We start from the raw sequence: 16,026 nt of genomic DNA, 5'->3' as shown, positions 1-16,026 counted from the left end.
GCCATGTGGGGTGAGGAGGATTGGAGTTGTAGTCCAATATGTTTGGAAGACAGCACATTTGCAAAGACTGCTATATCTAGTACTGTATAAGGAATTTTACCTAAAATATTTCATGGTAAATACTGCCACAGTTTTTTAAAAGCTGTTGTTTTGGGATGTTGTTAGCCACACTGTTCACAGAAAAACTACCCTGCCATAATGTTAAGTACACTGGGACTTTTGAGTTCTGATATCACTGCTGCAGATAAACTGCATACAGGATAATATGTATATTTTGAGCAAATAAGCAAATAGAGCTCATTGCCCAGGATTGCAGTTTCAAGTTAGTTTGTTTGATCTCAAACTAGTTTAATTACTTTAAACTTGGACTCCACCATTGCCTTTGGCTCCTGTGTTGAAACCTGAGGAATGTCCTTAGCACAGTTTTCATGACACAACGGCACACCCATTTTAGATCTCATACAATCCATTTGATGCTAATACACTGAGGCTTTTAAAAAATACTTTTCAGTACAGAAGATGGAATTCTTTTGAAGGGGGGGGGGGTACCTTTTCTTAAATAAATTATTTTTAAAAAGTGTGAAACTAACAGGAAATGGAGGTCAATATGATAAATCAGTGGCTAAGGTATACAAGTGGATTATATGACATCTAAAATGGGTGTTCTGTTGTCTCATGAAAAGAGTTTTAGGGAAATTCCTTAGGTTTCAACACAGAAGCCCAAGCCAGTAGTGGTGACCAAGCTTAATACAATTAAACTGACTGGTGACCCAACAAGCTGTCTTAAGACTGCAGTCCTGTGCCTTGAGCTCAGTGAGATATATTTCTTAGTCAACATGCATAGGGTTAAGCTGTGGGCAGTTTATATGCAGCAGTAGTATGTATGCATAACATTGCTGAAGAAAGAATTTATAATTCCCAAAGTGCTTAACATTAAGCCATGGTAGCTTTCATGTCATAAAATACATGAGTGCAGTGCACTGAAGGTGTGGGAAGACAGAACACAATCACCCGTAAAGTGAGAACTCCAAATGCCTTTAAAAAAACACATTTCTATATATTTGTCTAACAATGGTAAAGCAGTCCTTTTCAGAGAACTAATAGCTATTTCCTAGTAGTCTAGTGCAAGCCACCTAATGGTGGCTGTTTTCTAGCAGCCTTAAAGATGCCATCTTCACTGCTGCTTTTTGCTTATTTTCTGTTCTTTGCTGCTTCCTTCTTTTCCTCCTCCTCTATCCTCTTCTTCCTTCTTGTTCCTCATGAAATGTGGGCCACTTAAAATAATATTCTGAATTGGTGAAAGTGGAACTGTTGACAGTCTGCCTGACAACTTCTACCTCTTCTTCTAATAGGATCGTGCATTTTATCTCCTTGACAATTTTAGGAATGATTATATTTTTTGTGCTAAGTGATCTTTTCATCCTCTCTGAGCATTCTATGTAGTACATTGTTTCTTCTAACAGGAAAGGCTGACTTGCATTCAGGAAGGATTAAGTAAAGCGCACTGTTTACTTAATTATCTAATTTGATGCATTCTTCTGGCATTTGGGGAATAAAAAGTATTGAGCAACAAACTGGCAAATCTGATTGATTAAGGATTGCTTCCCTTCTCTCCCCATCCTTCTTTCCCTTTCTCAGGCAGAAAAATTTGGAGATTCCTTTGTATTTGAAGGCATGTTGAGTGAACAAGTGAAGAGTGAAATCCATCAGGCTGTGAGTTCTGTTTTTTTTCAGTTACCGTACTTTGATCTAATAATTCAATGCCATGAACACTTTATGAGAGCAGCAATAATATGATCTGTTTTAATACCATAATCAAATGGGGACTTCAGCTCCCAGAAATCCTGATTGTTGGCCAAACTGGCTTAGACTTCTGAGAGTTCAAGTCCAAAACATCTGAAGAACCAGAGTTGGGGAAACACTGAAATAGGCTCCCTTAAGGGGTGGTAAACTCTCCTTCTTTGGAGGTTTTTAACCAGAAGTTGGATGGCCATCTTTTGGGAGTGCTTTTGTTATGTATTTCTGAATGGCAAAGGGTTGGATTAGATGGCCCTTGTGGTCCCTTCCAACTCTTTGGTTCTGTCAGTCTAAAATTCCAAGTGGGTTAAATTGAGAGGTGCACAGATGAAAGAAACTCTGGCAGCAACTCTGTTCTGTAGATTGTTGCACAAGGACCCAGAACAATGGATGCAAGCTACAGGAACAGAGATTCCACCTCAAAATTAGGAGGAACTTTCTGACAGCAAGAGCTGTTTGACAGTGGAATACACTCCCTCAGAGCGTGGTGGGGTCTTCTTCCTTGGAGGTTTTAAACAGAGGCTGGATGGCCATCTTTCAGGGATGCTTTGGTTGTGAATTCATGCATGGCAGGGAGTTGGACTGGATGGCCCTTGTGGTCTCTTTCAACTGTATGATTGTATGATTCTATGAAGGGGTAGAGCAGAACATTACATTATCTTCCCATGTAAAGCTAAACTGAGCATGGCTTGCATCCATGTACTTCTTTCTGCTACAATTCTTCACTTTCAGACCATCACTTAATCATTTAGCTGTTAACAGTAATTTAGGAGATTGCACTTATCATGCACAGATATCACCCATTTTACCAGGACATTATAACTTGAGGACCTGTCTGAAAAGTAAGCTGTTTCTCAAGTTTGAACTACCATTTATTGACATCAGTTTCATGCCAAAAAGATGTTGCTTGGTAGCAACACCATAATTGTGGCTTCTCATACATTACTTTTCTAGCTTTGCCTTTCTTGATTAACTACGCTTAGTTTAACAGTACTTGGAGAAGTCTAGTCAGAGTCGTAGCATTGTCTTCTCTTGCTCTACGTCAGACACAAATTTCAAGAAGAGGAAATTGACTTAAGAGCTGATTCCCACTAGGGAAGGATGTGGAACATTTAATGTGTATGTTAGACTCAGCATGTGAGCTGTCCAAATGCAGATGAAAAGTCTTCAGATGGGAATGCTTAGATGTTGTAGAACTCCTAATATTTTTTAAAACCTGAGCCATCTTACTCAGACTGAACCATGAAACTCAGTGGGTGATCTTGAGTGAGTCACATTTTGTTGGCCTGATCTGTGTTAAGAAGGTAGTTATGAGGATTGAAATGTAGAGGAAAGCCATTTATTCTGCCTTGAGTTCACTAGAAAAAAAGTGCCATATAACTGTAGCAAATAACAGTAACAATTATTAACAAACAAAAAGAATACACAGAAGTATCTGAGGCATCAAATCCACAGCTTGCAAGTTCATATTTATGAAATTTAATCATGCAATGTGGACCCATTCTAGAATTAATATATCCTTACATTTTTTTAAAAAGTCACCATCCATCTTTGCCCTTTCTCCCTATTCAGGGACAGCTAAGTGATTTTTCTAATCCTACTCTGACATCAGACTAATTTAGACAAAGGTGTGAGAACAGATAGAGCAGGTAAAAGGGGCTAGATGGTAAGAAAGGGATTTTGAGAGAAAAGAAAGACACCCTCTATTGTGCTCTTGCAAACTGGCATGTGCTCATACTTTCATAATTACTGTCATGACTACAAAGTGTCCCCTTCCCCAAGTGAAGTCCTAAAAGCAGGGTTGTGAAACATTTTGGGCTCCCTGTTCTACCAACAGTAGTTCTTCTTAGTTCAGTCAGCCTTCCATATCCAGAGATTCTTTATCCAAGGATTCAACCATCCACAGCTTGAAAATATTCAAAAAATATAAATTCCAAAATGCAAATCTCGATTTTGCCGTTTCATATAAGGGACACAATTTAACTACTCCATTGTATATAATGGGACTTGAGCATCCATTGATGTTGGTATCCACAGGGCATCCTGGAACCAAACCTCAGCAGAAACCAAGGGCCTACAGCATATTTTTTGAATACTTGACTTGGCTCAGCTTCCACAGAGTCATAAAATCACACAGAAGGGGCTTCATGGGCCACTGAATCCAACCTCCTGCTCAGTGCAGGAGCTCCAGTTACAGAAGCCACAGTAGATACTTGCTCCTATTTGCCCTTCTGAAGACATCCAGAGGCAGTAGCCCCACCCTCTCTAGGCACTTGATTCTATTGCTAAACCATTGTCACTGTCAAGAAGGTCCTTCTAATGTTCAATCCAAATCTACCTTCCAGTAACTTAAAGCCATTAGATCTAATTCTACCCTCTGAGGCATCAGAGAACAAGCCTGAAGTATTTAAAGAGCAAAGTCATGTCACCCCTCAGTTTTCAGACTGTATGTGCCACCTCTTTCTTTTGCTCCAGAGCAAAGATAGAATACAAACATGTCTCATTGACAGCAGTTTTTCTAAGGTGGCTTGCAAAAGGGTAATTCAAGATGTCAAATCATTTATATATATTTAAAAACCCTTAAAACAGTGAAAGCAAAACTGAAAAACAGCCATAACTGGAGTGGATGGAGTTTAGCCAACTTGCTCTTTTGTGAAGACATTTGTTAGATAAGAGATATTTACTGAAAATGAAAAATATTTAGGCCACAGACCTTGTTTGAATCTGTTTTTCTATGTGTGAAATATGGCTAACGGTACAGTGGGCTCTTGGTATTTGCTGGGTTTGGTTCCAGGACCCACTGTGGATACCACAGTCCATGGATGCTTAAGTTCCACTATACGTATACACTGGCATAGCAAAATGGTGTCCCTTATATAAAATGGCAAAATCATTGTTTGCTTTTGGGAATTTATATATTTTTGGAATATTTTTAAACTGTGGGTAATTGAATTTGTGAATAATCCATGGACACAGAGGGCCAACTGTATTGCCAAGTGAGCAGCAATGAATTTTCGGGGCCAAACAATGAGACTGGGGGTGGGGCTTTCTGATGTTGTGGTCAGAGCCCATTGGGAAGTCAGAGGAGGCAGGGCCTCCTTGTAATGTCACACTGTGAATGTTTTAGATATTTGCACATGGAGGCTCACACTCCTATACAGCTCTGTGCCTATTTTTATAATTTGAGAATAATGCTTATATTTTCTTTATGCACACCAGGCAGCTAACATTTTTTCTAATCTCATGCATTGGTGTTGACCCATCTCCAAAAATTCATCTCTTTAGATAGAATCATAGAATCATAGAGTTGGAAGAGACCGCAAGGGCCATCCAGTCCAACCCCCAGCCATGCAGGAAATCCAAATCAAAGCATCCCCAACAGATGGCCATCCAGCCTCTGCTTAAAGACCTCCAAGGAAGGAGACTCCACTACACTCCGAGGGAGTGTGTTCCACTCTCGAACAGCCCTTACTGTCAGGAAGTTCTTCCTAATGTTGAGGTGGAATCTCTTTTCCTGTAGCTTGCATCCATTGTTCTGGGTCCTAGTCTCTGGAGCAGCAGAAAACAAGCTTGCTCCCTCCTCAATATGACATCCTTTCACATATTTAAACAGGGCGATCATATCACCTCTTAACCTTCTCTTCTCCAGGCTAAATATCCCCAGCTCCCTGAGTCGTTCCTCATAGGGCACGGTTTCCAGACCTTTCATCATTTTAGTCGCCCTCTTTTGGACACACTCCAGTTTCTCAAGGTCCTTTTTGAATTGTGGTGCCCAGAACTGGACACAATATTCCAGGTGGGGCCTGACCAGAGCAGAATACAATAGCACAATTACTTCTCTTGATCTAGACACTATACTTTTATTGATGCAGCCTAAAATTGCATTGGCCTTTTTAGCTGCCGCATCGCACTGTTGACTCATGTTCAACTTATCGTCTACTTGGACTCCTAGATCCCTTTCACATGTACTTTCATTCAGCCATGTGTCACCCATCCTATATCAGTGCATTTCATTTTTCTGCCCTAAGTGCAGTACCTTACATTTCTCTGTGTTGAATTTCATTTTGTTAGCTTTGGCCCAGCTTTCTAGTCTATTCAGATCATTTTGAATGTTGATCCTGTCCTCTGGAGTATTAGCTATTTCTCCTAATTTGGTGTCATCTGCAAATTTGATAAGTATGCTCCCAATTCTGTCATCCAGGTCATTGATAAAGATGTTGAATAGCACTGGGCTCAGGACAGAGCCCTGTGGGACCCCACTGGTCACTTCTTTCCAGGATGAAAAAGAGCCATTGTTGAGCACCCTTTGGGTTCAGCCGGTCAACCAATTACAGATCCATTTAACAGTTACTTTGTCTAGCCCACATTTTACAAGCTTGTTTGCAAGTATGTCATGGGAAACCTTGTTTCCTGGTATTGATGTCAGACTAACTGGACGATAATTGTTGGGATCCTCTTTTTCCCCCTTTTTGAAGATGGGGACAATGTTTGCCCTCCTCCAGTCTGCTGGCACTTCTCCTGTTTTCCAGGAGTTTTCAAATATGATTGCCAATGGCTCCGATATTACATTTGCCAGTTCCTTTAGTACCCTTGGATGTAGTTCATCTGGTCCTGGAGACTTAAATTCATTTAGATTAACAAGGTATTGTTCTACTATCTATTTACTTATTCTGTGCTGAAATTCCCCTATTCTGTCCTCTGCTCCATTATCCTCAGGTTGAGCACCCTTTGCCTTTTCTGAGAAGACTGAGGCAAAGAAGGTGTTGAGTAATTCTGCCTTTTCTCTGTCTTCTGTTAGCATTTTGCCATCTTCTCCACGCAGTGGCCCTACCGTTTCCTTCTTCTTCCTTTTGCTGCGGACATATCCAAAAAAGCCCTTTTTATTGTTCTTAACCTCTCTAGCAAGCCTGAGTTCGTTCTGCGCTTTAGCTTTTCTGACTTTACCCCTACATATGCCTGCTATTTCTTTGAATTCCTTTTTTGTGATTTCCCCCTTTTTCCATTTCTTATACATGTTCTGTTTCAAACTTAGCTCGGTTGAAAGTACCTTTGGTTTCTTGAGACACCTCCCATTTTTCTTTCTCACTGGAACTGTTTGAAATTGTGCCTTCAGTATCTGTCTTTTGAGAAACTCCCATCCGGCCTGAACTTCCTTCCCTTTTAGTATTTCTGACCACGAGATCACCCTCAATACTTCTCTAAGTTTACTGAAATCTGCTCTCTTAAAGTCTAGAATGCATGTTTGACTATGCCTGGCTTCTCCTTTCCATTGTATAACAAACTCCAGGAGAACATGGTCACTTCCACCTAATGATCCCACCACTTGCACCCCATTAACCAAGTCATCCTTGTTGGTTAGGATCAGATCCAAAATAGCTGACCCCCTTGTTGCCTCTTCCACCTTTTGGACCATGAAATAGTCTTCCAGGCAAGTGAGGAATTTGCTAGACCTTGTGGATTTGGCTGAGTTTGACTTCCAGCAAATATCAGGGTAGTTGAAGTCACCCATCACTACTACATCTCTCTTTTCTGACTGTGTGGTCATCTGTTCTAGAAAGACATCATCCAATTTCTCAGTCTGACTTGGGGGTCTGTAGTAGACTCCCACCGTAACATCCTTGTTGTTTCCCTCCCCTTTGATTCTTATCCAGATGCTCTCCACCTGGCTTCCATGATTGATGTCCTGGATCTCTTCACTGGTGTGAATATCTCTGATATATAGTGCTATTCCTCCTCCTTTCCTGTTTGGCCTATTTCTCTTAAAAAGGTTATACCCCTCTATTTCCACATTCCAATCATGAGACTCATCCCACCAGGTTTCAGTGATACCTATTATTTCATATTTGCTTTGCTGTACTAGGAGTTCAAGTTCATTTTGCTTATTTCCCATGCTCTGTGCATTAGTGTAGAGGCATCGCAGACCACGGGTCCCATTTACTTGTTGCTTGTGCAAGTTTATTTGCCTCCCACTGTTGTGTCCTTGCACTTTTTTTCTTGTTACCTCTATGTCTGTTTGACTATTTTCTCCAGCCCTTTCGCCTTCCTTAATATTGTCTCCCTTCCCCATGGAACTCAGTTTAAAGCCCTCCTGATCAAGTTCTTGAGACTGTTGGCAAAGACATTTCTTCCAACTGGCGTGAGATGCAACCCGTCCGTTGCAAGAAGTCCCTCCTCATGGAACCGCAGCCCATGATCGAAGAATCCAACCGTTCTCGGCGGCACCATCTGCGGAGCCAGTTGTTCACATCCGCTATTTTCCTCTCCCTTCCTGGACCGTGCCCTTCGACTGGCAGAAGAGACGAGATGACAACTTGTGCATCCATTTCTTTCAGCTTCCTACCAAGAGCCTCATAATTCCTTCTGATGTTCTGCAGGCTGTGTCTTGCAGTATCATTGGTTCCCACATGGACCAAAAGGAAGGGGTATTGGTCAGTAGGCTTGACCAGTCTTGTCAGCCTCTCTTTCACATCACAGATCTTTTCCCCTGGGAGACAACACACCCCTTGAGACATCTTGTCAGGCCTACAAATCACTGCTTCTGTACCCCTCAGCAAGGAGTCCCCCACTACGACCACACGCCTCCTCCGAGGTTTAGCAGCGGCTGTTCCCTCTGGTGGAACTCTCAGGCTCCCCTGCTCTGTCTCTGAAGTCTGTCCATGCTGCTCTTCTTCATCTTCCTTGATAAGGGAAAGAGCTTCGAATTGATTCTCTAGCTGCAAGCTCCCCGAACAATCCCTTCTTGGCCTACTTCTCTGTGTGACATTCCTCCAGCTGTCTGCCTCCTGTGTGTGTGAAGTGACCTCCTCGGCTCCAGCATCTTCCTCTGCCTGGTATTCATCCAGGATTGTTAGTTGTGATGTGTCCAGGAAATCCTCCTGCTCCCTAATATGCTGAAGTGTAGCTACTCTGGACTCCAACTGCTGCACTTTCTCCTCCAAGAGGGCTACCAACTTGCACTTGGGGCATGTGAAGTTCTCCACTTCTGTAGGCAAGAAGACAAACATCCCACAAGTGTTGCAGGTGACTGCCGTGGTTCCGTCAGTGTCCATACTGAAAAGTCTTAGGAAATTACTGGAACAGGATTGTGGGCTTCCTCCTGAAAAAAAAAATCCTCCAGAAAACACCAACGTTAAGCCCCTGATGTTTCAACAATCTGTGGCAGTGAGCTCAATCAATTCTGCCTCTGCTGTAGATTTCCTTGGATGAAAAAAAAAATGAAATAAAAATACAAATAAAAATTTGGAAGAAGAAATAAAGAGCTAGTCTGCTAGCTCCGCCCCTAGTGACTCACAGATGTGAGTCACTGAAGATGTGACTACATGCACACTCTTCCTAGAGTTTAAAAAACAATTAAACAGTCACCACTTACAATGGCTGCCCAGCTACCTCTCTCCTCCTCCTCCTCTCTGTAGCAGGAACTGCTCTGCAGAGGCTAATGGCTGCCCAGCTACCTCTCTCCTCCTCCTCCTCTCTGTAGCAGGAACTGCTCTGCAGAGGCTAATGCAGATCAGGGATAGGAATAATGTGAATGTGTTTAGCTTCCATGAAAGTTAAAATCTTTAAAAGGCAACTCTTCAACTCTTTAAAAGGCAACTTTTCAAATGGTTTACTTACTTTTTTGGGAAAATTTGAATACTACAAGCTACTGAACTATGATACAAAACACTTTCTCCTCTGTTAACCTTACTACTTGTTGAACTGTAACTCCCAACATTCCTTAGCATTGGCTGTGCTTACTAGGATTGCTGGGAGTTGCAGTTTAAGCAGTTATGTTGAGCTTCATGTTTTCCACCTCAACTGTAGATCTTTATTTACAAGCATGTAGTGTGGGAATAAACTGTAGTGCTACAGAATTAGAATGAAATTATCATGTAAGTATTCAGACATAACTGTGTTCGTGTGGAAAATCAATATGCAAAGGAATCTCGCAGCACCTTTGAGACTAAGTGAAAGATAGAAGTTGATAGCATGAACTACCACATACCACATGTGGCCCACATGCATCTAAGGAATTTGGCTCAGGTCCTATGAAAGCTCATGCTACCGATGTCTGTCTTTCAGTTAGTTCAAAGGTGCTGCAAGATCTCTTTATATCCTGGAAGTAGTAGTTAATACCTGAGTAACAAAAATATGTGGCTGTGAAGCAGAAATAATAATAGTAATCCCTTATTAGGTGACTTGAAAGCATTTTCCGCAAAAGTAACATAGCCGCTCTACTGTCAAGGAATAAGAGATGTGTGTTCAACATTATTTCCCCTTTCCTTTCCCCCGTCTTCTGGCTGAGAAATATTGTGTTGAGGGGGCAACAACATATTAATTTTACTTTAAATGTATGTAGGGGGTCACTTGTTTGGTTTCCAATGCAGTTTTGGCAGGCGGTTACAGGAGGGCACCAGGTGACTTCATGTTTTTGTACCTCATCAGCTTAAATTTCATTGAAGTGATTCATCTTACCATGTTCCTGCTGTGCTCCCAAAGGAAAATGTTATGCATTGGAGCAATAATGGCACAGGCTTGAGTACTGTGTGCCGGGCTGCTAGGTTCAATTAGACCCAGCAGGCTTTGTTCTTTCATGTCGAAGAAAGCGGATGCTGTGAATAAAGGGAAAGGGAGGGAGCTTAATGAATGTGTTGAGCCACAGTTTAGAAACTGATGGGGTGTTTTAATCTGAGGCAGTGTATGTGGCAAAACAAAGCTCTCCCTCCTCTTCATGTCTTTCCTAAACCTTGGAAAGCTGTTTTTTTAAAAGCGGTTCTTGTTGTTGTATGCCTTCAAATCACTTCTGACTTAGGAAACCCTACCACACTGTTTTCTTTGCAAGATTTGTTCAGAAGGGATTTGCCTTTGCTTTCCTCTGAGGTTGAGAGTGTGATTTTACCAGGGGCACCCAGTGGCAGGGATTTGAACTCTGGTCTCCAGAGTCATAGTCCAATGCTCAAACCACTACACCACACTATTTCTTATTTTTAAGAAGTAATTAGTTATAATTACAATTCAAGGGCCCTTCCAATAGTTTGTTAACATTAAAGTTACAGTCTTTAAAATATGATTCTTTCCTGTTTTCCAGAATTAACCTATCTCTTCAAAACAGACCCCTTTCAAGAAGAAAAAATCTGAATGCTACAAGCCACAGGCCTATGGTACAAACAAACAAACAAACAAAAAGAGGTGGTGCCTCAGCATTCACAACAGAGCATGAAGCTGTAGCATTAGGCATAGCATCAGCCAGTGCTTGGCCCATGGGATGTCTCTGCTGCTATTTTATGAGACCATGCACCTCTAATTGAAAAGCAATCTTGTGAGTTAGTTATCATGCAAAAACAATATACTTATCCCTTATTACCTTACAGTTTTTTATTGGAAAAAAGAACTAATTACAAATAACTTGTTGTCTTGAATCCTCTTAGTTAATCCCAACCAGAGTAGACTGATTGAATCAGTTGTTGAATGGTTTTGTGAATCAAAACCTAGCTGAATGCCATTGACTCAATATTCTATTCTCGTTCAAACTAATGATAGCATTCAGACCATTACACTCATCCCTCCACATTCACTGGGGTTAGGGGCACAGGACCACCATGAATGAGGAAAAAACCGCAAATAACAAAAATACTGATGTTTTTACCTGAGAGAACACATCTCCAGGAATTTCTAGGTCCTGTAGCGCAACTCTGTGATCAACATCTGGCAGACATTGACCATAGAATTGCACTGGAGGAGCTACAAATGCCTAGTGGAGTGTTCTCTCTAGGAATCTATAAGTCCTTCAGTGCGACTTTTGGTTGAAGTTGACCATTTGGTTGCACTGGAGAACCTAGATATTCCAAGAGAGAACATATTAATAAAATCCGTGAATAATTAAAACCGCAAAAAGTCAAAGCCGCAAATGTGGAGGGACGAGTGTATTTGTAACTTGTCATTTTCAAGCACTAGTCTTTTCTAAGAAAATGGTTCATGCTTTTGCTGATGACCAACAATGAGAAAAAGAAATTCCATTTGTGGGGCAGTTTGGTTGGCTGTCCAGTCCTGTCCCGTCAGAAGGGTGGAAATGTGAGATAGCAGACTGTTTCTCTTTCCTAAAGTGAGGAGTTAGGTAAAGTTGTCTTGTATATGGCACCACTAGGGACAGGATATTTATTTTCATATACTTGATGCCAACTATCTTTGAGATGTTTAGGGGTTACTGTCAGGCTGTGTTGGAAAAACAGCTCAAGCTTCTTTCCAAAAGTACCTTTGGAGGAGAATCATTGACAGACCAGTAATGCCAAGGAGAGGTCAACAAAGCTGGGAGGGAACATAGATGTGAATTACAAGGTTGTCTGGATAAGACTTTATGTAGAGAGACAATGAGTAGAATCTGAAGAATAGATTAGGGTTTCTGTATGAGCTTTTCTAGACACTTAGGTAGGGCTTGGTGACATTTGAGCTTTGTTGGAGAATTGGTATGGCATGAACACTGTTTTCTCTAACTTGAAAAGTCCAGACTGATATATAGAGTGGTGTTACGACAGCCATTTTGTTTCTTCCTATGTTATTCAGCCTGCTTACATTGTTGCTTGGAAGATCCTAAAAATATAAATCATGATTATCCCTTAAAAGAAATGGTAGAGTAAGACATATGGTTGGTTGGTGTGGAAACTCATGTGTTGTACTCCCAAAGGGAAAGAAGTACAAACAAAATTATTACTATATTTGAATTTCATCCTTTCTGCAAGGATGACATGGTAGGAAACTCAGTTCCTACTTTCTTACTTCATCCTCATAACAACCTTGTAGAGTATGTTAGGCAAGTGACTGGGTTAGTCTTATCCATGGATCATTAAGGCTGAGGTGAAAGTTGTGCCAGGGTTTTCCAGTTTTAAGTACACTGCTGTGTCTCCAACATCACATGGACTCTCATGACCACATAGCCTCAAAGGCAAAGAAGGGCAGGTAGAATTGCACAATGCCTTCAGGTTGTTTCTGACTTATGGCAACCTTAAGGCAACCCAATCATGGGGTTTTCTTGGGCTCAGAGTATGTGACTTGCCCAAGGTCACCCAGTGGGTTTCCATGGCTGAGCCGGGATTTGAACCCTGGTCACCAGAGTTGTAGTCCAGTGCTCTAACCACTACACCACGCTGGCTTTCTTTAATATATTAGGCATGTTTATATAAGTTTTCAAACATGGGTGACCTTGTGAGTCCAGAGTCCATGATTAATATACTCGCAGGACTGTTGATGTTACAGGTTTTAGTGTGTGTTTGTGTGTGTGTTTGTTTGTATGTGCATGAATTTTGTCGTGTTTGTCTTAGTGAAGCAATCCACTTGGAAAAGAGCATCCTAAAAAAGTTTGTCTTACATGTTCTTAGCTACATCGTCCCCCCTCCCCCAAAGGAATTGTAATGGTTGATAAGTGAGTTTTATTTACATGCCAGCAAACATAAAAACACATGTGAAATACCAGCGCTAAACCTCACCGTGAACATTTGGGGATTCAGAGCATCCAGTCCAGAACTCTTTGGGAAATGTGCATTTTTATATCCCATTTAACAATCTGTGCCTCCTTGGTTGGCTTTTCTGGCCTGAGTCAAATGAGCAGATCCCAGTTCTTTAAGCAGCTGTCCTGTGTGGTCATGGTCTTTGACCTGACTCAGAAGCCCTGTCCCTGATCCTTGCATCATAATGGAATTAGAACTGGCCTGCAGCCCAAAATGTTGAAGTCCGCTGCTTCCTTTTGGAGATTTCCCGTATTTGGTTTGAATTACTTTGAGAGGACTATCCTTTGCCTTGCCCCCCCCCTCCCCCAATGTATTATTAGACATCCTGGCATTCAGAACATCATATGGGTAGGCATGGAAAAATGATATTCTGAGTACTTTGGCCCACAGCCTAGGGATGCAGGGATTTGCTTTTCTTGTGGTTTGGCATTCTCAACTTGTTATTTAACTGTTCAGCCGAAAGTGTTTCCCCCTTCAAGTATGTAGGCAGTATTGGAGAATATGAAAGTCACATCTGGAGGAGTAATATTAGCTGCTACAGTACTTGTTTTTCAGTCTCCTTACATTTAAAGCATTAAATCCAAGGCATTTTGTTGTTTGCTTTCTAAGGCTGGAAACTTCAGCTGAATGTGAATCCATGTTTTGATTTTGACTTTTTCCTTGAACGAAAAGTGGAAGATGTTGGCTGGCAAGATCCAGCATGATGAGTTCATAGGATTGACATTCAGGCTTTGTGAATGTGCCCCCCCCCCTTTTGTTGCATAAATGGCCAAAAATGATTTAACCTCTTCTTTCAGAAAACTGGAATTGATCAAAAGTCCACTTCTTGTTCTGATAAGTAGAAAGGGCAGGGTCTACAGCCTATTCAAAAGGTGGATTGCCACTCCTGAAGGCTTCTTGGAGAGGCAAAACATGGTCTTCTGTTTGTCTAGAAGAAAGGCAGTCTGGGAAATCTGAATGGGTTGAAGGCTACAAAAGCAGCCTGGGGAGGGGGGCTGTGACCTAGGGCCACAATTCATTCCTTCCCCAATTCCTTGCAGTCCAGCATCCTTCTTCCCATACCAGCCAAACCAACGACTGCTAGAACCCATAAGCAGGAGCTCTTCCCAGTTTTCTGTGTTACATCTTTTTCTGGGCTGAGCAGCCAAAGGACATAACCATTCTGTGGACATAGTGAATTACAGGGTTGCTCTCTAAGATTGATTGCACCTCTGCACAGGTTAGTGCAACAGAACCTTGATGTCTGCCCAGTTGGTTTTCTCCTTTGTCTCAAGAAGTGTCCCTTTTGGGCATTGTGGAGCATCTGTATGCTCAGTGGCAGCTGTTTTCAACCAAAACGCAATGCAGTTGCTATGGAGGCAGAATGCTGAAACAGAAGAAGTAGGTCACTTCATAGTTTTCCATGTGCTGAAGAAAAACATGGATCAGGTATTAGTCTGTCTGTTGGTGACACCGCAGAGTCAAGACCATCTTCCTATGCCTGCAGCATTTTGGGTGCCTGCTACCATTGTAGAGTCTTTGTTGTTAACTGCCCTCAAGTCAATTTTGATCCTGTGAATGAGGCATCTCCAAGACACCCTATTCTTTATGGCTCTGCTCAGTTCCTGCAGACTTAGGACCATATCCTCTTTGATTACTGTATATACTTGTCTATACGTCTAAAAATGTATGCCCCAAAATTGACCCCCAAATCCTAGGTTGACTTATTTTTGGGTCAGTGTGGTAATATGGTAGCAGCTCTTTTAGATTTCCCCATGCAGTTTCTTCCTGTCCTGAACCAAACAGATAGAGTCCTTGGTGATTAATTGATTGATCATACTTTGCTGTCTTGGGCGTGAAGGCTGAAACACTGAAGCCTTGCACTGATTGCTGCTTCCCTCTTGCTGCTCACATACACACACTAAAGGAGCCTCGACCTATCTATGGGTCATGTCAAAATCCATAATTTTGGCCCCAAAACTTGTCCTCAACTTATACATGAGGTTGACTTATAGTTGAGTATATATGGTAACTCCATCCATCTGGTGTGTGGTCTTCTTCTTTTCTTACTGCCGTCTATCTTACAAAGCATTATTGTCTTTTCTTATGAGTCATGTCTTCTCATGATGTTCCCAAAATATAATAGCCTCAGTTTAGTCATCTTAGCTTCTAGGGAGAGGTCAGATTTGATTTGTTCCAGGACCCATTTGTTTGTCTTTTTAGCCATCCACATTATCTGCAGAACTTTTATTAAATGAGCTAATTTTCTTTCTGTCAGCTTTCTTCACTGTCCATCTCTCACACTTATTACACATGGTGATGGGAAATACAATGTCTTGAACAATCCTCACTTTAGTGCAGTGCTTCTCAATTATTTTCTGTCATGCCCCCCCCCCCCAGGGGAGAAGAAAACATTTCGCGCCCCCCGCACGACTAAATAGTATCATTTGTCTATAAAATTGTTATAAGTACACCTCTGCATAACAGAGCCTCGCGCCCCCCTTTACGGAGCGTCGTGCCCCCCCCCCTGGGGTGCCCGCCCCACTATTTGAGAAAGGCTGCTTTAGTGTTCTGTTGTATTTCTTTGCACTTTAGGATTTTGTCTAGCCCTTCGCGGTCCTAATCTTCTCCTGATTTCTTGACCGCAATTTCCCTTCTGATCAGTGATTGATCCAAGGTCTTTAACTACAGTGCTACCTCGGGTTACGAAATTAATTCGTTCCGCCGCTCCGTTCGTAACCCGATAATTTCGCAACCCGAAAAGGCTTTC

The 16,026-nt window shown here is 41.7% G+C and overlaps 1 protein-coding gene across 7 annotated transcripts in view; it reads left to right on the top strand.

Moving 5' to 3' along the window:
* Positions 1-16,026, top strand: part of SUMF1 (sulfatase modifying factor 1) — an 891,645-nt gene that overhangs the window by 803,084 nt on the left and 72,535 nt on the right. For all 7 annotated transcript variants that reach the window (XR_006101837.1, XR_006101838.1, XM_042448632.1 and 4 more), the window contains one exon: positions 1,639-1,713. Coding sequence is in view for 5 of the 7 variants with exons in the window: in XM_042448632.1 (XP_042304566.1) it covers positions 1,639-1,713 (75 nt within the window). In the remaining 2 variants the exon portion in view is untranslated. The remainder of the gene's footprint in view (positions 1-1,638; positions 1,714-16,026) is intronic.

The sequence above is a fragment of the Sceloporus undulatus genome, chromosome 2, assembly GCF_019175285.1.
Source record: "Sceloporus undulatus isolate JIND9_A2432 ecotype Alabama chromosome 2, SceUnd_v1.1, whole genome shotgun sequence".
NCBI lineage: Eukaryota > Metazoa > Chordata > Lepidosauria > Squamata > Phrynosomatidae > Sceloporus > Sceloporus undulatus.
The sequence above is the reverse complement of the archived record's forward strand: the minus strand, read 5'-3'. Positions and strand labels throughout refer to the sequence as shown.